This window comes from Papaver somniferum, chromosome 1 (genome assembly GCF_003573695.1).
Source record: "Papaver somniferum cultivar HN1 chromosome 1, ASM357369v1, whole genome shotgun sequence".
NCBI classification, from domain to species: Eukaryota; Viridiplantae; Streptophyta; class Magnoliopsida; order Ranunculales; family Papaveraceae; genus Papaver; species Papaver somniferum.
In genome coordinates, this window is record NC_039358.1 from 12,799,924 (window position 1) to 12,827,747 (window position 27,824).

Genomic DNA, 27,824 nt, shown 5'->3' on the forward strand with positions numbered 1-27,824 from the left:
CAATTCAATTGAAACCCACTTACTAGAATACTTCAAACAAACCATCCTAATTAAAATTGCACAATTTGCAATTCAATTGAAACCCAAATAATAGAAAACACCCCTAACAACAAATATTTATTTTCTCACTATAAGCCATCACTGATAGAAGTAGTTACCTTGAAGCTAGTGGTTTAACATGGAGAAGCATCATGAAGTACAATTCAACACCAACAACAGATTTAAGCCTCTCTCTTTTTTTTTCATATTGCTTGACCCAGTTGTTAATTGCTTTTCATTACATTTAACAAAATAAAATCCAGAAAACCATCCCTCAACATTTACAACAATAATATGAAAAACTAAATTCCTTTGAGAATTTTCATCAATCAGTTAACATGCATGTTAAGTTTTCATAAAATCTCATTTATTTAGGAATTAGGGTTTGATTTCATAGCACAAAGAGTAAAATCATGAGAGCGACTTGATGATTCAGACTAGTTTGTCTTCCTTTTCTAAAATCAAACATGCAGAGGATGAAATCAATCAAAATCCTCACAACATAATCAAACCTGAATTTACCTTTTGAAATTACTCTTTAGACGGAGATGGAGCAAGAACAGTAGAAAGGGTTTCTTCAAAAGATCCAACTGAATTAGTTTTCCACTTCTAGATTTGGGGATGAGTTTGATTTGGGAAGAAGGCTATTCTCTGTTCGAACTTAGATATGGTTTGGGGAGAAGAAGAAAGAAGAGAAAACAGACGAGGAAGAGCGAAAATAAACAACTTCATTTATTACCCCTAATATGTTTCGAAATAACGAAAAAATACAAAAAAAAACAACGCAAGGATAATTAAATCATTTCGTAATTAACGGGTAGACTGGTAGTGTAGGTTAATTTCGAGCTTTACCCGTCACCCTAACCGTTTGACGGTGGGTAAGAAATTTTTTACCCGTCACCCTACCCATCAAACAGCGGGCAGGGTAGAATACGGGTAGAACATGAACGGATAGGGTAGAAATGGCGGATATGGGTAGGGCATGTTCACCCCTACATATAACGTTGAACCTGTGGAGTAGAAACAACATCAATCGGAATACCTAAATAGTAACTCCCATGAATTTGAACAGAGCCACCACACAAAGTATTGTAGCAACCCGTATTATTGAAGCCATCACTCTGCATATAATTTTGGATAAATAAATCAATTAATAATATATTTGGAATTATAATTTCTTTTTACCCGATTAACAAATTTATTTTATTAGTAATAATCAGTTGAACTTACAGTTCAATACCCAAATGATATCATCATTCAAGATAAAAAGATCCCACCGATCCTGGCTGTTGGATCAATAAAATGGTACCGGCACTTAGTATGACTGGTATCCCCCTTATAAATCATAAAAATAAATACTTACTATCCATGTAGCATGTAGACTATTAGTAGTGTTTTCCTGATACAGAGAACCATTTTCAATCCAAAATTGAGTTGAACTATACTGATTTTCTCCAACAAGCGGGTTATAGATAAACATATTAGCACTGACCCCGTGAAATAATGTTTCGTTGTCTGGATGTTTCACGAGAATCCGAGCAAACCCCTGATACATAAACCATTTTTAACCATGCAATGAGTATAAAGGATAATAATAATCTCACATTCCTTATATTCCTAGTTTAAAAAAAGAAAAGTAACCCTTTAATTGGTCTCAGCTAACAAGTTGTTTAGTGGTTATGCTATATCAACCTTAATTTCCAACTGGGAACCTGTGATAAAGAGTCTGTAATTTTCTTCTTTCGGGTTCTCGTACTGTCTCAGTGTTTGTTCACCTTTTGTGACACCAATTTTTTTAATTCAATTTGCCTTTTTGTGAAATTTTTTTTTATTACTAATAAAATAAAAAAAAGAAATAAAAGTATAACAAAAAGAAAAAATGGTTTTTTGATACCATTATGGACTCAACAAAAATGAAAAATGGTTGAGCAAACGGGCAAATTTATAGCCTACTGGGGTTCTTGATCAGCCGCGCGTCTCCACGTGTGCCGCTGGGTCTTCTTCAACCGCCAACGGATTAACTTCAGCCGTCCACGATTAACTGGCCAGTACACTTTTCGTTTCCCAATAAATAGTTTATTATATTTTATTTACTTTATCCTATGCTTACCTAATCTAATATTTTATATTTGAACTTTACTTTAAAAACAAATATCTTTTATTGTATTATATTGATAAGAAACAAATAGTGGGTCCCATATGGTCCATTTTAGAAGAGGTTTTCCACTATGGATAATCGTATATAACCATCCACGTGGTTTGGTAAATATATTTTTTTACCCATTGCCGTAGGAACTGCGGTAACGACCAAGATCGATGAATCCTAATTAGTAAATGCATCAAAGCATCTTTGGAATGGTCATACGAAAAAAAGCTACTTACAGTGAATAAGCCTGGTTTAGTAGAATTGGGAGATTTGTTTTTCTTAGATAAAGATTTGGCTCTTATTAGCTCTTCTTTGTTGTCCTTCTATTTGGCACTGTACCTTCTGGGCAGTTGATACCATCACTTTTCAAATTTAAAAGTTCAACTCGGTCATCGAATTTTGTAGTTCTCTCTTTTGGATAAAAAGATGGTCTCATCTGTAAAAATATATTACCAAAACAAGTTGTTTCGTCATTTCAAAAAATATGTTACATTAAATGTGCATACTTATGCAGATGTGTTCATTGGAAAGGAAATACCTGTACATGGATTTTGTGATTCTTCAAAGAAGGATGATCGCTTGTGGATATTGATACAATCGACGATATCGCCCCATGTAGTCTTCCAACATAAAAGGCAACCATTCCGGTGATGGATTTTGTCAGCCATTAAGCATTAAAAGAAAAATGCGTATTCACACAAATTTTCTACCATTATCTCATAAAATTCTTTTTGTTTTGGCATATGACTTTGATCTAGGTTCTAAATGCCATAAACCAAGAAATCTTCAATTTTTATTGTGAAATAACAAGAATTAGTAGTCTTTTATACAAGAAAACCAGACACTATTGTCAAGATGAATTTATTACAGGTCTATCGTAGGAAGCAGTTAATAATTACGGAATGGTGAACCTGAATGCGGATCCCGATATAGATGTGTGGCTTACTTAGATTGTGGGGAGGTAAATAGCATTTCCGTAATAATAATTATTCTTTTCTAGTTTTGGTACAAAATGGTGTTAGTGTTTTTCCATTAAAAATGTTGATTAAATGTTGACTATGGGATTCATTATGGATCAGAAGATTCACAATTCATTTGGATATGTTCTGACAGTAAAAGAAAGAAATTCCTTTTGTAGTTGTGATTCAGGGATCTAAACATCCATTATCATTATCATTTTTTTTATAATCAAAGGCCTTCAAAAAGGCTAATAGTCCTCCCCAATTGTTGGAATAATCCAGACAGGGAGTTTAGACTAGTACATGGTAGGATTGTTTTGTTTTGCCCATTCGGCAAGTTCATGAGCTACTGAATTACAACTTCTAGGTTGAAAACTAAAAATACATGCAGATAACTTAGAGGAAAAAAAAAAGAATATCTTTAAAGATAGCATTTGTCCACGAATCCCCATCAAAATTGCCAATAGCAAATTAATCAGTGAGAGCTTTTGCATCGCGTTCAATGATGATATGAGTTAAGTGTTGTTCCACAGCTTTCTTCAGAACGGCCCAGATGGCTCTTGCTTCAGGTTCTTCAGCAGAGTGAACATCAAAGACTAAAGAAGCACAAAAGGTTGCTTTTTTTTTTTGAGAAATCTCGCATCACATACTCTGCACCATTTGCTCCAGTGATATCATCAAAGGCACCATCGGTATTACATTTAATCCAACCAAAATTTGGGGGCATCCATGTATCACAAATGTTAACATGCAAGGTAGAATGGATAGAACTACTAGGATTCCAAGATTTTCCGGTGAGGAGCATATCTCTAGCTCTAGCTAGGACAACAGTAAAGGTTTCCTTAATGTTTTGGAAGATGTAATTGTTTCTACTGGTCCAGAGAGACCAAAGGATATCCACAAAGAGACATGGATCATCCTCAGATAATTTAGACTGAGAGTCAATTAACCAGAACAGAAGCCAATCAGTAAAAGATTTGTTCTGAAAAATTGAGTGTTGATGTTAAAATCAGAGATAAACCAGACTCTACTTGCAAAGGGGCAAGTGACCAAAGCATGCATAATAGTCTCATGAGGATCAGAACACCTAGGACAATCCACACTATGCATAGGCATTCTAGTGTGAAGAACAGTTCTGAAGGGAAAAGCATTTCTAGCTGCTTTCCAAAGAAAAACCTGAATTCTGTAAGGAATTCTAACTTTACAAATACGCTTCCAAAGTTTTTTACAAGGGGAAGGCCTAAGGCCTCTGAGCCCCAAGTAGAAAGATTTAGAGGAAAATTTTCCATTCTTTGAAAGATCCCAAGTGCTCCTATCAGGAGTGCAAAGCTGGCTTAAGGGAATGGAGATAATCTTCTGAACATAAGCACTATCAAAATGGGTGTTAATTCTAGACACATCCCAACTCCTAGTATGGGAATCAATAAAATAAGCAACTTTAATACTAGGATCAGGAGGAACAAGAGGGTTGGGTGTAGCAGATCCTGGAGAAGGAATCCATTTATCACACCATGGGTCAATAAATTGACCATCCCCAACAATCCAAGAAATAAGGGGTTTTATGAGTTCCTTTATGGCATGCAAACACTTCCAAGTCCAAGAGCATTTGAAAGTGCATTTAGCATTTAAAAAAACAGTTTTAGGAAAATACTTAGCCTTAAGAATAGTGGCCAGTAAACAATTTGGATTTTATAAGATTCTCCAGGAATTCCTAGCAAGCATTGCTAGATTGTTTAATTCAGCCTTTCTAAATCCCAGACCTCCCTCAGCTTTAGGGGAACATAAGACATCCCATCCAAGGAGGTGAAGCTTTCTATCTTTAGGATCTAAAGTTTCACCCCACCAGAATTTGCAGAGGTGAGAATTCATTTGTTTACAAAGGCTTTTAGGAATTATAAAATCCCCCATTTGAAAAAGAGTAACGGATTGACCAATATGCTTGATAAGGGTAGTTCTAGCAGCTTGAGATAATAGCTTATGAATCCAGATAGAAATTCTGGCATCAATGGCTTGGAGAATACCCATATGGGTCTGAAATTTAGAAGCTTGGAACACAGTGGGAGTGCCAAGATATTTTTCTCCTAAATCTCTGCTTTCAATATCTAGAATATTATCCAAAAGAGCTTTCCTATGTTCAGGGATTTTCCTGCTAAATAAAATGCCAGATTTTTCAAAATTGATTTCTTGCCCAGAAGCAAGACAATACTTTTGAAGATAATCTTTAGTAACTTGGTTTTTTTTTTTGTAGTAGCTTTTGAAAACAGGAGGGAATCATCAGCAAACAAAAGGTGAGTCATTTCAGGGGCCTCTTTACAAACTTTTATACCTTCTAAGACACTTTTTTTTACAGACTATCAATATAAAAAGAAAGGGCTTCAGAGCAAATGATGTAAAGGTAGGGAGAGAGAGGGCCCCCCTCCCTTAGCCCTCTTTCAGGTTGGAAAAAACCAGTGGGGGTACCATTAAGAAGGACGGAATAAGACACAGTAGAGACACACTGGTTTATCAGTTTAACCCAGTGATTGGAAAGACCCATTTTAGTTAAAACTTTTTCCAAAAATTCCCATTCAAGCTTATCATAGGCCTTAGACATATCAAGTTTAATAGCATTTATACCCTCAACTTTGTCATTATGATTGACAGCATAAATGGTCTCATTAGCTAGCAAGATATTATCAGAAATGCTCCTCTTAGGGATGAAAACACTTTGATTTTGAGAAATAATATTGTTCATAAAAGGTTTCAATCTATTAGCCAGATTTTTTGAAAGAATTTTGTAAATGAAATTACAAAGGCCAATTGGCCTATACTGGGTTACCAATTCAGGAAGACGGACTTTAGGGATGAGAGCTATGTTGGTATGATTAAAAACCTTAGAAATGTTACATGTCCTGAAGCAGGTTTGAGTCATATCAACAACAGCATCTCCCACTATATCCCAATGTTTTTGATAAAACAAGCTGTAAAACCATCACGACCTGGAGCCTTTTTTCCCCCATTTAGAAGACAGCATTCTTTATTTTCTCCGGGGACAGAGGAGTATTTAAGGATGCATTGTCTTCATCAGAGAACTTAACAGGGAGGTCAGCAAGGATTTCATATTGAAATTGCTGAGGATGGGAGGAATATAAGCCTTTAAAATAATCTATGAAAAAAGTTACAATACTATCTCTATCAGTTAGAATAATATTCAAGGAGTTATTTATCCAGCTAATAACATTTCTTTTTCTTCTAAAGAGAGTTACTCTATGGAAATATGGTGAGTTTCTGTCACCTTCCAAGATCCAGACTTCTCTAGATTTGTCCTTCCAATATAATTCCTCCAAGTTATACAGATATTCAAGTCTAGCTTTAAGTCTAGAAGTATTAATAGTATCAGTAGGATTAGAGACTTGGATATCAGTCAGCTCTTTCCTAATGGTAGATATATTAGTTTGAATATTACCAGAGGAAGATTTATTCCAATCTCTTAATCCTTTCTTAGTACTTAAAAGCTTAACTTTAAGTTTGTAGGCTGGGGAGCCTAACACATTAACAGACCAAGAATTAAATATAATGTCTCTATAAGTAGGATCCTCTATCCACATGGCCATAAAATGGAAGGGTCTAGGCATACAATTATCCTCATAGTTAAATCCTATATGCATAGGACAGTGGTCAGAGGAATCCCTAGGAATATTGTTAACACAAAGTTTAGGAAAAAGATCTTCAGCAGTTTGGTTAATCAGACATCTATCTAATCTTTCCAGGATTAAGTCATGGCCTTGTTGCATATTAGACCAAGTAAACCTAGTACCATAAAAACCAGGATCATGCAGATTAAAAACAGTACAAAAATTCCTAAGGTTTTTGAAATCAGGATCATCTACTTCTAAACCACCATTTTTGTCTTCAGTTCCTAATAGAGCATTGAAATCTCCTATAAAGAAAATTGGTTCATCTAAAGGGGCAATAGTCTGTTGACATTGTTGTTCCCAAAAGTCTTGCCTTAAACTACTATTGGGTTCACCATATATAAAGTGAATATGACAAGTCTTGGAATGGATGATATCAGTAGAAGTAACATAGATTCCCCTCAGACTGGACGAAATAACGTTTAGGTGAACCTCCTTCTTCCAAGCAAGAGAAAGACCACCACTTCTACCGACACATGGCACATTAAAAGTACAAGGAAATCCCATGTTTCTTAATTTTCTAGCAGCCATGTCTTTGTTCATTTTAGTCTCAGACAGGAAAATAATGTCAGGGTTGACATTCTTACAGAGTAAGCTAAGCTCCTTATTAGCAGATTTTTTACCAAAGCCACGAAGATTCCAGGCAATCAGATTGACATTAATGACAGGGAAAAGATTTATGGTATTTTGAGCAGTATCAATAGAAGGGGTAGGTGAGGGTAATTTACCTGAGTGGGAGAGTCATATCCACCACCAAGAGAAGCATTGGTACCATCACCACTTTGAGAAGCCATTTGGGAGGAATCGAGACTAGGACCGGTAGCATTGAGAAGGGAATTATTGCGGACAACATTGTTGCTTGAGGAATTGTCAACAGGTACATTATAGCTCCCAAAAGAGTTAAGGATTGGTTGAGTGTTGAGAGAACAAGTAGAGAGGTCAATTTCTGGCTGTTCCCCCAGTTTGGTACTTGGAGGACACAACTGAGCATAATAAGGTTCAGTGGAGGTTTGTTCTTCAGGGATAGTTTCTATACTAGTAAAACTAGAATTAGCTCTGGTACGTTTCCGTAAATCAGCCCTGGGATTAATCTTTCTTTTGAGGTTTGCTAGAGCATCTTGTTCAGCAGAATTAGCAGTTCCTCTAGTGATGATTGGGCTGGTATTTGGGATAACAGCAGTTTTGAATCTTCTTGAAGAATTGATGGTACGAATCGGACCACTAGAAGTTGACTCGGAACCAGAGATAGAAGAAGCAACAATAACATTTTGAGTAGTAACTTTCTTTAGAACAATTGGTAGACCATTCTCTAACTGGGTCACATGTTTCTGAACAGGACCGACATCAAAGATCTTCAGAGTGGTGGATCTGTTCACGAAGGGGCCCATTTGGAAAGTATTTGATAAGCTCTGAATACTATTTTCCATCCTTTGATTAATAACTTCTGCTTTTCCTTTATTGCACGCTTCAATAGCAGTTGATTCAATCTGTGTTTCTGGTATAATCTCAGTTTGCTGCATAATAGTATCAGTGATGATAGTAGAGGAGGAATCAATTTGCTTGACTGCAGGAGGAATCATTAACCTTGAGACAGCTGGGAGGGTATAGTTGCTATAACGATCATCAATTTCTTTGATTTTTTTCTCTTTTAGTTTCCAAGCAGGGCAGTTTTGATCTTTATGATCAAGGATGCGACAAGAGGTGCAGAAATATCTTGGGACTTTGATGTGTCTACATTCAATCAGTAAAGGTTCACTTCTACCACTTGTAAAGATAGGGATACCTGTTGGCAAGGCTTTTTGAACTGGGATTCTAATGCACACTTTGACATTCTTCATAACAGGATGTTTACCAAAAGAATTTTGGGCTTCAATAAGTTCCCCCATACTGAGGGTGAGTTTCTGGAGATCCTCGAACTCAGTACATTCATTTGGAATGTTGCATAATATGAACCACATGATTTCTTCATCAAAAAAGAGTTGATGGTTTGGAGGCCAGCCTTCAACAAGAACCACTTTTAACACCATTAGATAACCACAGACAAACCAAGGTTTCTGAGAACTGATTCTGTTGAAATCTTCTTCAGATAACTAACGGATAAGAACTTTGTTTCGCTGACCATTGAAGGTAGTAATGGTTGGGTGTTGAGCTAAAGGCCACTTATTGCAGATATAAAATCTGATAGAAGAGGTTGGGATCAAAGTTTCGCAATAAGCATACCCCACCATACACCATTTCCAATTGGTATCAGCTTCAGCTAGGACAACTTTTTTGTCTATGAAAATTGGTTTAGAAAGTGTAGATGGTAGAGTAAGTTTCTCAGTCATTTGAGCAGAAGGGGTTTGAATTTCTTGGTTCAATTTTTGGGTTTTCTCTGAGAGGTGTGAAGTTTCCATTATGAAAGATAATTGGGTATAAATGAATATGGATTGATGAAGATAGATTCCCAAGTTATTAATAAAAAGTGCAGATGAAGAGAAAAGAATCTTTTGTTGGTACTGTTTTGATATAGGTTACAGACTAGGATACTAAGGGAAAGATGAGGGGGTTTTGTTTGTATATGAATTTGAACCTTAAAAAAGGAATGAGAAAGTTGTTGACTATGAATTCAGAAAGTTTCAGGATAAAATTGGTGTAGAGTAGCTGTAGTTGTGCTGCAAAGATTGCTTCGGGGGGAAAGGTGAGCATATGGGGTGTCACTCTCATGTCCGAGCTTTATGGGCATATTTTGATTTGAGGTGTTTACGTGAGTGTTGTGGAGTGAAAACCACATATGGACAGACCCAATAATACATTGTTGGAGCTTCTGATAAAAGTTGGAATGAAGATGCATGACGTAGGTTTGGGTTGTTGAATATTTATCAGATTTGTCATTTCTCGGGATGACGTATATGTGATGAAGTAAACTGCCAAATGTAATAATGGTAGGAAAAAGGAGGGAGAATTTTTGTTGGGGTGGATGGAATTGGGGTGGTATGAGAACGTTCATAGTGTTTTCTGGTTTGGTGGAAGGGCTAGTAATGCATCTTCCAGACAAACCCCAGAATGCAATGGTGCCTCCCAACTGATGCTGCCTTTTTCTAGTCTGCATAAAACATAAAATTTTAATTAGACCCCAAAAAGAAATTTCAAAGTTTGGTGACCCACTAAAGCCTCCCTTAATGACAGTTCCAAAGGGAGTAATAGTAAGGGTAAAGATTAGGTGTTGAAAATAGGTCTTGATAGGGTAACGATGGTCATTAGAGTGAAGGGGATATGCATGGATTTGAATGGGCGTAGTTAACAAAGTGACTTGACGGTTAACTAAGCGCCAAAAATGGAATTGATGAGACACAAATGGGTTTTTAAGGGGTGATTAACCAAAATGTTGTCATTCTTTAAGTGTTTTTTTCCTAACTGGTTACTAGAAGAGGAAAATTTTAGGTTAAGAAGGCTAATAGAAGAAGATGGCTGATAATCCTGTCCAGAATTCACCCAACTCCGATGGAAATCTTCTCAATGCACCACCATAAACACCAGGATATTCACAAGCCAAATCTCTTCTTCCTTCTCTGAATTTGAGTGATTTACAGAAACAGAGGATAGATGTTCAGTCTGAAATAGATCATCATGTTCGAGAGAGAATACTGCAGAGAGAAGCAGAAGAAGCAGCTCAAGAACGAAGAAAGAGGAAACTCAAGGATCTCTATTCTGCATGGGTACCAAAGTATTTGGAAAGGAGAGAATGGAAGGATGAAGAATGGGAAGAGAAGCATGCCAAAGCCCCAAAGTATGGAAGTGCAGAAGAGAGTGATTCTGAGGCTTCAGAAGGGTTTGAGTATTATTTGGAGGAGGTGGATACCAGTGACCTTGATTCTGATGCAGCAGAGGATAAACGCAAGATGAGAGTTTATCATGGAGAGAAGTTAAAGAGCCGATTCGAGTATGAACTTGCCAATCCCAAGATCTTTGCACGTACCATGAATGAGGGTGAGCCAAGCAGAATAAAGGTAAGTATGAATCTTGACAGTTCAGATGATGAGGAAATGAAGGACAGGGAGGAAGGAGATGGTGAGGGAAGTGATGATGCATGTTCTTCCAGTGGAAATTCACCTGCTCCGTCTGACAGTGATGACAATGAACGTTATGAGGAAGAGGGGTGGGATACTGATGAAGATGATTGGTGGTAATCACTTCGGAGTTACCAGAAGAGACCAAGTTTTCAGGCTGCGCATAAAGCTTGAATACTGTTAAAAAGTTTTTTACAAAACGGTATTTCTGGTAACTCTTCTTTATGCCATCCTTTTTGAATCTGCTGTTGGTGATGGTAATCTTCTTCTCTTGTCGTTTTGAAGTTCGGTCAGATTTATCTCTGGTTGTTTTAAGTTTATGAAGTAAGAAATTGTTGATGTTAAGGGGGGTGTTGATTTTTGTTGGTGTATAGCTAGGAGGGTTGCAGGGGTTTCTACGAATGTTTTGTGAATTTGTAGTACATGGGTCTTGAATGTTGGTATCTGGATGTTTTTTTGGTACTTTGGTATGTTGAACTTTCAGTGATTGAAAAACTTGATTTAAAGTAATGTTTGATGAAATGCTGGAAACTTTTAATGTTGAAATTGTGGCAGTGCATGCAATTTATGTCAGGCAACTCTGTAAGGTAGTTGCAGTTCTTAATATTAGAAACAACTATGTTTAATCCTGACTGTTTATAAGAAATTGTGGTTGAGAATAACATGGATTTGAATGTCAAGCAACTGCTAATGAGAATAACAAGGAGAATGAAAGATTTAATGGTGATGGATAGATTAAGGTTGAGAAAGAAATTTTCAGACAACATGAATGAAGGAAGAAACCCTGCAAAGCTGTTATTATCCAAACCTCAATTTACACCAATTTTCAGAGAACATGAATCGTCAGTTCTCCATCATCCAAACCTCATTATAATTACTGCTGTTATCAATAACATTAATATCAGATATGCAGAAAAAAAATGAATTTGAGATAACTTCTATGTAAGAAAGGAAATTCATTTAAAGTGACCATTTTCTTCATTGGGAGGGTAAGAAATTCACAGTTCATAGTATACATACACTAACATATGGATGAATTCACTCATCCAGTTGGTTTTACACATTTCTCTATTTCACAAGGATTGTACTTGTTTCCCTGCCTGCTTAAAAAACCTAGTAAATCAAAAATGGTGGGGATACACCACCAAAATACTTTTGGCTTAGACATGTTCTTCATGTATTAGTCACAATTACATAGCAGTGAGCTTCAAAGATGTGGGATTAACTAAACAAGAAATCTCACACAAACTAAGAAATCAGAAACTAAAAAGAAAGACAAAGTACAGAGTAAACAAAATGGGAAGAAATAGCTGGGTTTCTCCGCTGTCGGTGAGGGACGATGGCTCACCGTTTCTTCCCCTCTCCATGCCTTGATCGTCTCGGTGCCTCGTCCTCACTTTCACTGTCATCATTTCTAAAGCTGCTTCCACCTCCAACACCACCATATGAGTCTTCACTTTGGGGTCTGCCTTGCTGATACTTAGCCTCCTCATCTGGTCCACTGCCAGCCATTTCCTGTCCCTTACTTTGATCTGAACCTGCACTATATCTATCACTTCCTGGTCGCCTTTGATCTCTCTTCACTACCCAATTGGGGTTCTGTGCAGATTGAGGAGGTGGTTGGCGGAACTGCTGCATACCCATCGGCCGATTACCTCGAACCTGTGCGCCTGGAGGCACACCCATTCCTCCCATGAAGGGACCCCTCCCAGGGCCCATCATCATCCCAGGAAATGCATTCCCAGGTTGTTGAGGCCTACCATGAAAACCCATGCCTGCTGCGGGTCCGTTCCCATCCATAGGATTGAAGCCCATTCCTGGATTTGGACCCATGCCAGAAAAGTCACCGGGAAACCTAGGACCAAATGGAGGAAACATACGAGGAGCTACCCTGAACATGTCTGGTACTGGGAAACCATCAGGTGTGACGCCCCCATAAGGAAAACCATCAGGACCCATCATGACAGGAGGGAAGCCGCGAACCCCTGGTAACGGTCTTGCTCCACGACCTAGCATTTGTGGGGGCCACATCATCCCTCTTCCCCTTCCTCTACCTATACCTGCTGCAAGAGCCTGGTTGTAGCCCTCATCTTCTTCCTCACTTTCTTCCTCTTCTTCTTCTTCATTATCCTCGAAAGGAACAATGTCAGGGTTCTCTGCCCCTTCATCTGGGTTGACTCCCTTTGCTTTCTCCTCCTCTCGTTTTATTTCTGCAGCAACAGATATTGCCTGAAGCAAAAACAAAATATCAATTCAGATTTGATTTAGCACATCCAAAATATTTTTGAAGCGCAAAGCAAATATACTAATATAGAATTCACACTACTCCGTTTGTTTTTTTTCTTTCCGATAACTACTTTTTGACACTCTTACACGATATATATGGGGTCCACGTTCGAGTTGGGTTACAAAAGAGAGTAACAGTTAAAATCGTAGGAGTGCCAACATAATCCAAAATCGTAGGAGTGCCAACATAATCCAAAAAAGGATTCATTAGCGAGATAACTAACGTGAAGTATGGTCAATTGTCACAAGTTTATTATCACCTTCCTATTGATTTCCATACTTTACATAGCAGAAACAAAGTCAAAATACACAAATTATCATCATGGGCATATATTTAGACAACATGGACGTAAACTGTTTTCCCGTCATATACATAAGCTGAAATTACATGACATACCATTAATTCACTATCTGGTTCAAGATAAAGCAAGGATGCTAGCTGCTCACCGACAGAAGACTCTAGCTCTTGGCAGTCTCGACTAATCTGCAGTATCCCCAAACAAGAAACAATAAGAAAGATAGAAATTTGAGTCTGGAGATTTAGAGGTACAAGCAAGACATTTCAAAATATGAACTGGCACGAGATTAATGAAAAACCAAGATAAATGGCATTCTACTCAGTAAATGGCATAATACATGTGATAAAGATCACATTGTTGATCCGTGAACATAGATTTCAATAGTACTGGCATAACAAGTGTGCAAAGAAGAAAAAGCTTGCAAGAGAAACAAATCAAAAAGCAAGACTGTTAAGATTTTGCTATTCAAGAGGTTGAGATTGATCACTGTGTCTGTAAACATCATGAGAAAGCACGGATTTTCTATCAGTACCTAGACTTCAACCAGGAAGCCAAGCAAATACTAATGCCGCACCCCAGAGATTATAACCACTAACACCAGAAAATGCTAGGCTTTTCTGAGAACCATTTGGGTAAATCAAGAGGGAACCATTTGGGTAAATCATAGAGACAGATTCCCTGATTTAAGACCCAGTAGCATAGGGCTACATTCTTCGCCGAGAAAAAAGATAAAAAGAGATGAAGGCAAAAGATCTGTTAATACATACCTTCACTGGCAAGTTCTCATTGTACGGATTCCTCAAATGACGAGTTTTATGGAAGGACAACTCACATAGCTGCAGTAACAAAACATACAAAGCTCACCGTAAGGTTCACGATACGAACATATGAGGTCAAATCTTCTTAACAGCAGATCAGGTTAAGAAGACTAATGATAAAAAACAATTCATAGTTGTCACAACTGTGCAAGGGGTATACATCCATAAAGACATTCACAAAATTGATGTTAAGGCCATGCTAGGTATCAGCTTTGGAAACATTAGATGACATTCACAAATTCATGAAGGCACTTCTTTTGTATCTATAACTTAAGAAGATAATAGTAATCTTAGCAAGCCTATTCTTTAGCATTGCGACAGTTTAAGGTTAAACTAATCAGCAGTTGACAAGGACCACAAGGTGAACGGAAACTGCAACTTCATGCATAAAGATTCTGCAAAGTCAATAGATCATCTCAATTTCAAACTTTCCATCAATTACAATTCTGATACTTGATGTGCTTCTCAGTTCTAAGAATCTTAATTAAGGTGGTGTAATCCAATTACATTGTCAAGTTCTTAATTCTTACTTCAGATTCATAATGACACCGGGTTACTCCCTGACCAACTTTCTCCTTCCAAGTTTTGTATGGAAGAGAAAGGGAGTCTGACATAATAACGTGTTGGGGGAAATGATACTCTTTTGGATTATTATGCTTTAGCACAGCAAAAAAAATAAAAAAAAAAAGGGAAGAAAAGAAAAAAAAAAGAAAAAAAAAGAAGATTAGGAAAACATCCTATCTGATAACATTAGAAACACTAGGAAGAACTTTTTGAACATGAAAAACACAAAGATTTACCTCAAAGAATCATATTCTATATAGGTTGAGATTTTCATGCAGTACAATCAGATTACTAAAATAATTCCAGGCTTGCAGCTCATGGCAACAACAAGGATGTCAATATAGGGTCCAAGAATATGTACCTTTAACCATTTAACAGAGAAATTGCGTCCATAATGTGCAGTTCCATGCGCATATTTCCAGTTTCCTCCCCCAACATATCCACCAATTTTAGACATCATTTTTGCGCATCCCTAGCAATCAGACAGCAAGTAACCATAAGATGCGTTGCAGAACCGATAACAGCATTATGTACCCTTACGTTTTGAACAGAAAGCAGCTAAAAGCTCTCCTTAATCCCCTTATTTGATATAAGTATTGAAGTTCTTAGACTTGAAGTTCTTAGAATATATGATCACCAAATCTACCTGGAAGTGTCGGGTTCGATTCACTGAAAAGATCAAAACCACGTTCTCAGCAGAGTCAAAAGCTTCATTAAGTTTAGCCTCGTTACTTCTTTGAGTTGCCCAGACTCCTTGTTGTACGGATAACTCCAAGTTCTCACGATTGCAACTTTTTACAATAAAGTACCTGATACATATACCAACAAAACATAATTAGACGCACACTGGAGAAAAACATGCAGAATCTAAACACGTTTGATAGGTGTGGTGTGCCAGGTTACATAACAATTACGATCAGGAGATAGAAAATGGAACATGCCAGGATTGATTCCAAAGATTCAACATGCTGATTTCGCATGAAACAAGTGCTGCAATATTTTACTGTAACGCCTATAGATCCAATACCAGGTAAAAAAGACTGGCACTCAAGAAGGGATGTTGTACGTGCACTATACATGCATAACAAGAATATAAATAGACAAATTTGGGATTCACAGATCACCAAGCAAAACAGTTCACAATGGATACAGGAGTAGAATAATGTTAGCAAATAGCGGACAAGGTAATTAAGAAAAAGTTCAGGGGGACGTAGTTAACAGATGAGAATGACCAGAATAAAAACGGGCAGCACTTAATACAACAATAGGATCACCGATAGATAAAAGCAGAAAGAAATTCATCTGTAAGATGACTATCAGTTGAACATGATGATTTAATATCCTGGTGTTGTCATATAGTATAAGACTAATAAAATGTTTCTACCAGGCAATTGGATTACATTTCCTACTACATCTTCAATCGTTTAATGATCAGTCCTGGGTCAACCAGTTATACAATTGATGTGAACTGAACAGTTGGATCAGAGTTTTCGTTTTCGGGCAATCTAAACAATGTAAAGATCACAGGTTCTACAGCTTGTTCAAGAGATTAGCAAGGACATAACTTGATCACTAATAGAAAACATTCAAAACTCAAAACACAAAATCCTCACTGACAATCTATTTGCAATATAAATCACCAAAGGTCTCAATATTAATATGTTGAAAATTAACAGAATCACTTGTGACTGCGCCCTCTGAGCGAAAATTATTCCATGAGGAAAACAAAAACCTGTAAAATTACTTGAAGAAAGTAAATCCACAATAAATACATTAGACGTGGAACGAAAATCACAGCGAAATACTTTTAGAAAATAATACTTATAAAAGCAATGTCAAAGAGTATATACTACAATATTATGCTTACATAGCCTAAATAAAAATCTAAAAGCTCTGCACACACCGAGTTAATCCTTGGGGGAGCGGTACCGATTTGCTGTCTTGATTTGACAAACCATCCTGTATGGTTTGTGGCTGAGCCTGGTTAACCTGTTGTTGCTGAGGTTGTGGAGCTTGCGAATGTTGTTGTATATTGGGGGAATCGGCAGTTGTAGGTTGCTTTGCTACTAGAGCTGGATTAGCAGGGTTTGAACCTGGTGGAAATGGTGGCCTCTCTGTTTGTTGGTTATAATTTGAATTCCTATTTTGAAAAAACCTGTTTGAAGAATTATAGTTAAAGTTACTCAAATGTTGAATCTTCTGAAATACTTCTTCAACAGGAGGTGGAGGTCCAGGCAGTTTTGCATGTCTATATCGACAGTCAGGTCCATTCGGACAAAAACCTAACTTGTACCTGCAAAACACCAAAAGGAACCCATAAGAAACATACAATTCAAACGTCTTTACAGTTTAGAATACTGAACTCCAAAAAACTCATTAATTGATAGTACTAATTTTCCTAGCCCTTTTATGAACTGTCAAACACTTGAATTAGGAGATCAATTTCCACGTACGCGGCATCCATTAAGAGAACTAAGAACAACACTGTTTTGACGCAGTATGACATTCAATAAGAATATGAGTTTATCGTGCAAGTCACATACAATAACTGACCCATTTTTAATCTTCTGCATTAGCATAGGATAATCGATAAGAGTTAACCAAGTACTAATTGAAGTCATGTGAATTCACCAGTAACCATTTGCCTATCTATATAACCCTAATTTAACCATCAAATTCCATTCCTAGCTAGAAACACTTAAAATTCAACTTATAAATTAGAAAAAAAAAACAATTGAAAGTTAGAAACCTTACATATTGCATTCTTTAATATCCTCATTAGTGTGTTTATAAACACAATCCTGTTCTCGACATTCACCATACAAGCGAAAGAATCGACAAACCGGCATTCTAGATTTATCATACTGATGTAAAAACCCACAAGCATCACCTTTCATACACAAACTTCTAAGCCAATGTCTACAAACAGTCTGTCTAAAACTTCTTCTCCCATTATGAACACCACCACCAGCACCAAGAGATTCAGCTGCAGTATTTGCAGAAGGACCAGTTGTTTGATTAAGACCAGAAACATTAATAGAATCATGCGTATTCAAATTTATAGAAGCTGATGGATTTGCAGTAGCGGTTGTCTCTAAACCTCCTTCAAAATCAAAACTTAAACCTCCTTCGGTATCATCCATTATTGATTTATGCGTTACAAACCCTAATTAGGTTTCTCTGAAGATAAATAAGAAGTTGATTTTAATGGAACATAAGAAAATTCAGATGTTGTAAAACCCTATTTAGGGTTTTGGGTAAGAACAGATTCAGGTTTCGAAAGGAAAAGGGCGTGAGAGAGATCACTGTGGAGGAGTCTTTGAATGAGGTGGGAAAATACGGTGAGAGTTAAACAACAGAGAGCTTAGAATGCTCGACACCTTTTGGCACAAGAAGTCTTATGGGGTTGCGGTTTCTTATGGTTTTCCGATATGGATGCGGAACAGAATTCCAGGCGAGTGTGGTGTGGGCAACTCTAGTGTGAATCATTAGATTCGGTTCTTTGAGAGCAAACGGAGAATCTAACAGCAATTCCTATGGGAATCAACAAAGGTGAAACTGTCAAAGAGCGCGTTGAATGGAAGATACGTCAAATGAAGATAAACAGGAGACCAAAACTTGTACTCGATTTTTATTGAAGTTGTTTAGTATGTTTTATTATTGCCTAAGTTTATATCTTGTAAAAGAAATGGCGTCAATGAATGAAAATATTTAGATTTTAAAATAGAGGTTTCCAGTTCAGATTAAGCGAAATTTATTACAATTTAAACTTGTAAATAACATCAAACTACATTTTAATAAACCACAACAAAAACATCAAATTACATCAAATCCAACGACATTCTCTTTGTAGAGTTCATAACATTCAAAATGCTTAAACTCTCTTCCGCTTTCTTCAGTAAACTTGATCTGAGCGATGGTTTTTTGTAAAACAGATAAACAAGAAGTTCAGAATTTATGATGCACTTGATAAGTGAGGAAAAAGGTAAGATACTCACTAGTTCTTCGTTGTATAATCCAGAATAGCTACGTTGAACCATCCACAAAACTTCCGTATAATGTTTGAGTTCCTTAGTGATGAATGCAATTCTTAGTTATAGGCTCTTACTGATTCTTATGGTTTCGGTCCGGGATGGTAAAAAATGTCCCAATACTCTTTCCCATAAATAGTCATTGTTCATTGGTATCATCAAATGGTGTATCCAACATCGAACAAGAGTAACATCTTCTTCCATTGTAAAGACCGGGAGTGGCATTCGAGTGCAGTAACGATGTGCTTGAGATGGACCATCTTTTAGAATTCTGAAACACGTTTCGTAACGAAAAGGTTTACCGTGAGCTTCCTCCCAATTATCAAGAGTTGTTTGGATCACTTCATCTTCAGTTACACCCCTGAACTTTTCTCGATCAATTTCCATTATCAGAGCAAGAAATGGATGGACTACAAGCCTAATAAATTGAAAACGAGCACGCAATCGACGAGCATCTCGGTTTCCTGGGTTTCCCGTCAGTGAGACGAACATTGAAAAAACGTTCTCCCAAAAAGAACCGTCATGAAAAATAACACCAGTGATTGCCCTATGAAAAAAATATGCTTTGCATATAGTTATATCCTCTTCTTCAGTAAACTTGGGACCACGATTTCTAACAGACATTTCTGCAGAGTGAGAGTGATTAAGAGTTTTATAAAAGAAGAAGAAGATGTGATTTTGGAGATGGGAAGAATGGAATTTATATGTCGAAAAAGAAAATCGAGCCATTGGAAATGTAGCCGTTGGCGTTGGAAATGTAGTCGTTGGCAGTAAAACCACGCGACTTTCTGTTAAGCGCCCGTTTGAATTACCATATGAGTTGGCATTTGTAGTAAAACTGACCGTTTGAATTACCAACGCCTATTTATATAAATACAACACTAGGGGTGGCTTCTCAACCAAACCAACAGATTTATTTCTCAACCTCAACCATGTTTTCTAAAACAAAGGCGAAGCAAATATTATGTGTCGAAGCAAAAGAGGTTTTTCCATTAAGTTTCATGGATAACCAGTCTTATGCAATGCCCTTGGATGTATTCAAAGTGTCTGCGGGAAGGTTGTTCATGCATCAGAATGGTGATTGAATCACAACCGAAAAAGCTGAGGTATTTGCGATGTCAAGATCCCAACTGTCCAGAGGAACCACATATGCTAGATGATGCTATGAAGATTAAAAAGGAAGAAGAAGAAAAGATTGCAACACTCTGCAAAAACTTCAAACTTAAAGCCAAAATGAAGAAGGAGTTATTAAAATGCAAGCATTGTGGATATGGAGATCACGAATAAAAACATTGTCCACAGAGAATCAGTTGATGCTCAAAGCCCGATTGCAAGACTTTTATGCATTTGCGAACTTCTTATGAATAATACGCATATGGAAGGCATTTCTGGGAATGTCCTAAGTGTTTTTTAGTGGAGCGGGCTAATTAAAGTTGAAGGACAAATCGATTCCCTATGGTATTATGTTATTTAATTTGTTGTTTAAATATCATAAGTAATTAAAAAATATCCTCGATTAAACATTGCACCATCAATTTCATAAATAAAAACATATTGCATTGAACAACCACATCATACATGAGAATAAAAGAAATACATTAAATTAAAACAACTACTACACAGGCGTCAATTCTCGGAAGGTGATGGAATTCCTAGGGAGATGTAGGGATCGTATCTGTTGAGCACCCTAAGAATGTTGAAACAAGCATGGAAGTCGAAAGGAAGACCGCAGTGAGATGTTTGCCACATCGCTAGAGTTCTAGGAAACACTTCATGTTCGGCTTCACCGTTGAGCTTATTTTGGTGATTCTCCATTAGTTGGGCGACGAACTCCAGTACATTCATACTAATTACACTAAAATGATGTTGCAGTCCGTGAGAATCATGCTCATAGATGTTCCCAGTTTTAGCGGTGAACATTCTGTAAACTTTCTCCCAGAAAGTCAACGTTTAATCGGCTACATTACTCACCTTGTGTGTGAAAAACAAAGGCTCTACAAATAGCTAAATCCTCTTGTTTAGTGAATCTAACACCACGAACTCTGGGAGGCATTTTTGTAGATGATTTGAGAGTGAAGAATGTGTGAATTTGGAGTTGAAATGAGGAGTATTTATAGAACTTAAAAATTGTAGCCGCTAGATCACAAGAGTTTCCAGCCGTCCAGATTCAGCCGTTGGCGCTTCTATGACAAACGCGCGCTGGAAGGACAATCTCTGGCGATTAAGCAAAGAACGTGCGTTGCCCAGGAAAGCGCCAACGGTTTTGTCTCCAACGCCAGCGCTGGAGTGAAGATCTCCCGGCTTATCATCAAACGCTCGCTACATCCTCCAACTCAATGAACAAACCAACAAATTTGTTGGTTTGAACATCCATTTTTCATGTTTGTTGAGGCCATAGTGGGATCAAAATGAACAAACTTGAAGTTTGTTCATTCCATAGGAATTACTCTAAAGACTTAAAAGGCCTACACAAATAAAGCTCTCGTATTGAACGGTGAGGAAATCCTCGCTTTTTATTGGCCGAAATAGGTTTATTTTTTTTGAGTTTTATGAAACGATCGTTTTGGTGAGAATACTTGGAAACATATAATTAGTTATCATCAGTTTCCTATTTTGACTGTTTTTGTTTATTCCATGAATAGCCAGGACGTACCCGGTTTAAAAGATATACCAAAGTAACTAGATTTCCTAATACGAGCAAAACATGAATTTATACACGTCTATATAAAAAGCCTCAGCCATGTTTACAACACAAACATTGCTTTGGGTTTCTACTACGAAGAAATCGTATGTAATTGTATAAGAAACCTTTGTCTGTCCTTAAGTTTGTTTGAATGTGTTTTTCCATAATCAATATGTGGTGCGTGATTGTTCCTATTTAAATTTATCTAGTCACTTTCAAAATCTGCTCTCCTGATTTAACCGTGTTTCTAATTGCAGACTAATCATAACAATATTCTTAATACTACTATGTTTCTTAATTAGGTCATTGAAGTGAATCGAGTTGTCTCTTTCCTCTCTTAGCGGAGACTACTGATTTAGATACCCATTGTTGTCCGGTGCATGCATATTCAAAGTGTTCTCATCCTTCTTTGCCTCACAAGAGGTAGTCTTACATATGAACAATATTGGATTTTCTTCCATTAAGGTACAATAAAAAACGATTTAATTCCCAATCTGATTTATATAAGGGCAACTTATCCTTATGAATCTAATTTTAATCGCTTTTGATTGATATCATGTTGTTGTTTACTATACATATTCAATGAAATTTTACACCTTTTTACTAAAATACAGGACTTTTCCAATAATGTCACTTGGTTAGAGATCAAAGATTAGGGAGCACATGGTACGCATCTTAAATCAGGTAAGTTTTTTTTCTTTTAACCTCTTGTAAGACCAGAAACAATTTAAACTTTAGCCATATTTTTAGTACTGCATCTGAAGCATGAAGAACAAAAATAGATGTAGGAACAAAAATAGATCTCATGGGCAGTGAGCGGTACAAGTTTGACTATATATTGTAGTGGACACCTTCCGCATTCGTTAGACACTTTCGCCAATCCCTTACGTTCAGTTCACCATTAATAATGTGTTTTTTGTCTATATTTTGTTCACAAATGAAATTTACCACTTCCCTTAATCCATATGTAGAAAGGATTTAACCTACATAGCATTTTGTGTACGAATCAATGTATCTTCACTCTTTTCATTCCAAAATGTATATATATAGTAAGTACTTAGAAGAAATAAAAATATCAGTTATTCCCCAATGGAGAACCATGCATGATTCTGGATTGCTACAAAGATTTGCAGCATCATGCCTAAGTTCTACGTCGGATTTTGTTTTTATCTTTCATCTAACATGATCAATTTATGTGCTGCGTAGAATGTCGTACATGGGTCGTAAACCATGCAGGATGCAGCTTGTTGGATTCAGTCGTAACAAATATTTCTTGCATAGGATGTCATATATGGGTGTAAACTACCCACTTTGCTGGCTCCAATGGTAACAAATAATTCCTAGAGAAAAAGCGGGGGTACAACAACCACACCCAATATTTTGATTACCAATCTGTATGGACTAACTCCAATATACTTTCAAGAGAATCAACTAGACTCGATCTTAATAAAGTATATCAAAGAGTTATATTAACTCGATCTCTCGATTGAATTCTTACTCAAGAAAATAGAAATATGCGAGTCTAATTAAATACTAGAGAGATAACTTGGATGGTACCAAAGACCAATATCCAAGTGTCAGTCAATGTAAATAAACAACCAAAGGTCGGATATTTTAATTGATTGAACTAACGCACAACCTGTGATATTTCAATTATATAACAAAATATAATGCGGAATAGAAATAACACAGACACTAGAATTTTGTTAACGAGGAAACCGCAAATGCTGAAAAACCCAGGGACCTAGTCCAGATTGAACACACACTGTATTAAGCCGCTACAGACACTAGACTACTACAAACTAACTTCGGTCTGGACTGTAGTTGAAACCCAATCAATCTCACACTGATCCAAGGTATAGTTATTCTCCTTACGTCTCTGATCACAGCAGGATACTACACACTTGATTCCCTTAGTTGGTCTCACCCACAACTAAGAGTTGCTACGACCCAAAGTCGAAGACTTTAATAAACAAATCTGTATCACACAGAAAATTCTGCGATAATAAATAAATCTGTCTCCCACAGAAATACCTACGAGTTTTGTTTCGTCTTTTGATAAATCAAGGTGAACATGAACCAATTGATAAACCAGACTTATATTCCCGAAGAACAACTCATTATTATCAATCACCTCACAATAATCTTAATCGACACGAGGAAAGAAGATATTTTGGAATCACAAACGATGAGACGAAGATGTTTGTGATTACTTTTATATCTTGCCTATCGGAGATATCAATCTCAAGAAAATATTTGCGATTGTACTCGTACGATGGAAACAGCAAGATCATATCATACAACTACGAGAAAGTAGTATCGGTATGGCTTCACAATCCCAATGAAGTCTTTAAGTCGTTAACCTGGTTTTCAAGAAGAAACCTAATGTTAAAGTAGAATCGACTCTAGCTAATAAAACTAGTGTCACACGGGAGGTGTGGGGATTAGGTTTCCCAGTTGCTAGAGTTCTCCCTTATATAGTCTTTCAAATCAGGGTTTGCAATCAATGTTAGCTTAGTAACAAAGCATTCAATATTCACCGTTAGATGAAAACCTGATCAGATTCAAGCTAATATTTTTAAACCGTTGGATCGAAAACTTAGCTTGTTACACACAAATGAAATGCACGATTTTAGGTTTGTGTAACCGTACCCAAACATGTACATTTGTTGGTTCAACAATAGTTAACCAGATGGTTAGCCATATGGGCACTTTCATATCAACCATATTTTTCTTCACCATAACTAGTTCAAATGACTCAAATGAACTAGTTAGATAGTTTTTCAATTGCTTAGATCTTATAGAAGTATACAAGACATAATTGAAGCAAAAACGATTTGATTCACTTGAATCGATTCATGAAATTTATAGCCACGATTTGCAAACTTGCATTCCTTAGTTTATATAAGTATAAGTTCATAAATAATCGTCTTTAGAAATAACAAACTCAAGTACGCTAACTAGGTTCGTGGACTTAAGTTCCCGGAAGGAGTTCACAAACTCCAGCAGATTTTCTCGGGATGAGAACTTCTGCCAGTTCGCGGACTGGGTTCGCGGAATGAGTTCACGGCTCTTTTTCCGGTTTTCCTGATCAACAAAGTACGCATACTTTGGTTCAAGGAATAAGGACTTATACATATATGTGTTTCTACACAATGCTTGTATCCAACATTGGTTATATATTCTAAACTCTTATTTCAATCATTGAAACATTCTTAGAGGACGTTATATAGTTGTTATTCACAAACCATTTTTCGTCAAAGCCACTTTCAAAGTGATTGAAACATAACATGACTTTATTCACTAGGTAAAGATGAACTTGGCCAAAGCAAAATCTTACCAACACATATTTCGAGAAATAGATAGGCGAGATAAACTTGGCTCGAAATAGAAAATGTGTATAATCAAAGTCTACATAGCAAAACGAATTTTGTCTCAAGATAGGAGATAAAGTAGATAGACTTTTGAGTGATAGATAGGTTTAAGTCTCCACATACCTGATGTAGTTTTTGAAAGTGGTAAGTAAAGTATCGTTCAAACTCGGACTTGTAAGATTCGATTTCAGACTTAATAAAATATATACAATAAAGTTGTCACAATTTCGAGAGATACTAAGACTCAGGATTCCACCAAATTCCATTCATGCGACTCAAATAATAATTCCAATCAATTATAGATCAAATATTAAAAATATGGACTCTTGTTCTTTGCCAAAAAAGTAGATTTTTGAAAAGAAATGACTGTAAATCAAAAGCATGATGTATCAAAAATACATAGACCAAGCATACACCATCAAACGAAATCACACCCATTCAATAAAAATCATAAATCGATTAAAAATCAATGCAAATAGTCATAAAAGAATTATTAGAATTACCACATGCGTGAAATAGGGCTTCCTCCGTCATCCCAGTGTTAGGGTTTAGCTTCTCATATCAAAAACAGGTTCAAAAGAATAAATCATGGCTCAAAAGTTGTTTTTATTAAAGAGATGATATGATTCAGTGAATATGCAACGATGTAGTGGCGTTACAGAGTTCACTGTTACAGGAGGTGTGGTTAACTGAAGATAAATGTGGTTGTTCAGCTGTTACAGAGAGAACACTGTAGCAGTGTTGCGAATTTGAGACGTTGTTCTTCGTTATGCAACGCTTGTTCTTCAGCAGCAGCAGAAACACGTAACTTCCTGCAACTCGATCTTCTCAGCTCTGTAGTGCTCTAAACTACTCCAAACTCTTCGTCCCCTTCTTGGTACCCTAAGCAACCTATTTATACATCAAAGGACGATTAAATCTCTCCCAAATCGCTTCGAAATCTCTTCTTTCCTTCCTTGGCAGTCACGGCAATAATCTCTTCCCTAATTCGTTTCACGCGTTTCTGAGCTCTCCCAATTATATCAAACTCCTCCTTAGATAGAATATGTATTTTTGGAACGAATTTCTTGCCTTTAATCTCTCTGAATGTCCAAAAACAAACTCGACAGGGGCCGTGTTTCCTTTTTTACTCTGTTTCCTTTTTCCTGCAATTCCAGCCCAATTCAATCGATCCAAAGGCATTTATTAAACCTGTTTTGCTCTATCAAGTCCATCCCAATCGATTTCCAGTGTTGAATCACCCTGAAACTCGTTCAAATCTTCAATCCAAAATCACAGCGTCTGCATGCATTTTTCCCGCCAAAAACCGTTTTAAACGTGAAGAAGAAGGGTGTCCCCCTATCCAGTTCCGGTGTCCCTTTAGCACATGCCTAGAAATGGGTTACCCCTTATCCAAAGCGAGAGTCCGAATAAAAAATGTCCTCCCAGGTGCCTTTAACAACTTTTCGAGCCAATTTCGCCGCAAAAGTTTATTTCTCCAAAAACACCTACAAAGAGATAAAATACCGAAATAAGTACAAAAATGGGTACTAACAATATACACAATAGAGATGAAAATAGACACATAAATGAGTCTATCAATACCTTTTAGTCAATGAAGTTCCACCAGTTCCTTGAGTAGTTCTTCGTCTTGTATGATGATCGCCATGGAGTTCTTGAGCTTAACTACACTTTCTATCCTAGTCCGAGACTTAGCTATAGTAGACTAGAAATCAAGACTTATAGTTTTGATCACTAACATTGACAAATATGATTGAGATAGCAATGCATGCGAGTTCGACCGAGCAGTGCTCTAACAATCTCCCCCTTTGTCAATATTAGTGGCAAAACTATTAATACATATGGAATACAAAATAAACAAATAAACTTTTATAGCTCCTATTCCACATGCCTAATCTTCAACATTACTCGAAATCTTCGTCACTTCCAAGTACTCCAATGATTCCAAAGGTTGTAAGTTTAGCATCATCGTTGTTGAAAATCCGTATCTATAACAATGAGAAAACAAAATTCTCGATCATTGTTATACAGTTTCATAGTATCATTATGCAACATCAAAGTTCAATTGTATCACAACTTCGACAACAATACTATGGTGATATGTATCACTCCCCCTTAGTCAATACTCCATCTCACATGGAAACCACTCCCCCTTATGTAATGATCTGAAAACCATATGTATTTGTAGTGTGAACTACATATTAATTCTTCCCCTTTTTGTCAATAAAATTGGCAAAGGTACAAGAACGGGATTCTAATGAAAATTTCCATAAAGACATTTCATGACCAAAAGTAAGCACATATCAACTTATTTAAATGCAATCATATAGCTGAAGCTAAATGCTTTCATCAAGGAGTTTACAAAGATACAAGATAACCCCTATAATATTCCACAGCCGCACTCCCCACAAATATTTGGTAATTAAGCACAAGTTCAATTAATAACTCTCCCCCATAAAATGTAATTCCCGAAAGAACAACAAGAGCGACCTTAATTTCAAAAGAAAAGAAGGATTTGTTTGGACATAACAAATCATATAAGAATACAAATTTGAATCCAAAAAAACTCAATTAGATTAACCACATGAGAACCCATAATTAATCTAATCGGAAATATATAACCAAATTAACCACAAAAAGTGATAAATTTAATTGGTCATGCTCGACATAAGAGAACTTACAGAGCCTCACAGTATATACATAAAAAAATATGGATCAGGGAAGATCAATACTGCGAAATAGACAAGGATTCATTCTATTTTCCATCACTATTTGCACAATGACATACAATAGACATAATCCTCAAAAAAAAAAGACTTTAACCTATCTTCCATCAATAAATGACATAATATGCTTAACTTTTGTAATGTCAAAAGTCCATTCATTCTTTTATCAATACATA

At 36.6% G+C, this 27,824-nt stretch overlaps 2 protein-coding genes across 2 annotated transcripts; both read right to left on the minus strand.

Moving 5' to 3' along the window:
• Window positions 1-6,143: 6,143 nt before the first annotated feature.
• LOC113349978 lies at window positions 6,144-7,349 on the minus strand. Its single transcript, XM_026594056.1, has one exon. It carries the CDS (start codon window positions 7,347-7,349, stop codon window positions 6,144-6,146), a length of 1,206 nt encoding a protein of 401 aa, XP_026449841.1.
• A 4,473-nt stretch (window positions 7,350-11,822) lies between these two features.
• LOC113279351 (30-kDa cleavage and polyadenylation specificity factor 30-like) lies at window positions 11,823-18,306 on the minus strand. The gene is made up of 7 exons (XM_026528047.1): window positions 17,589-18,306; window positions 16,738-17,127; window positions 15,481-15,643; window positions 15,196-15,306; window positions 14,220-14,288; window positions 13,551-13,637; window positions 11,823-13,096 (listed from the first exon to the last, which is right to left on the minus strand). The coding sequence occupies exons 1-7, from the start codon at window positions 17,975-17,977 to the stop codon at window positions 12,212-12,214; spliced, it is 2,094 nt and encodes a 697-aa protein (XP_026383832.1). The 5' UTR covers window positions 17,978-18,306; the 3' UTR covers window positions 11,823-12,211.
• Between the last annotated feature and the right edge of the window lie 9,518 nt (window positions 18,307-27,824).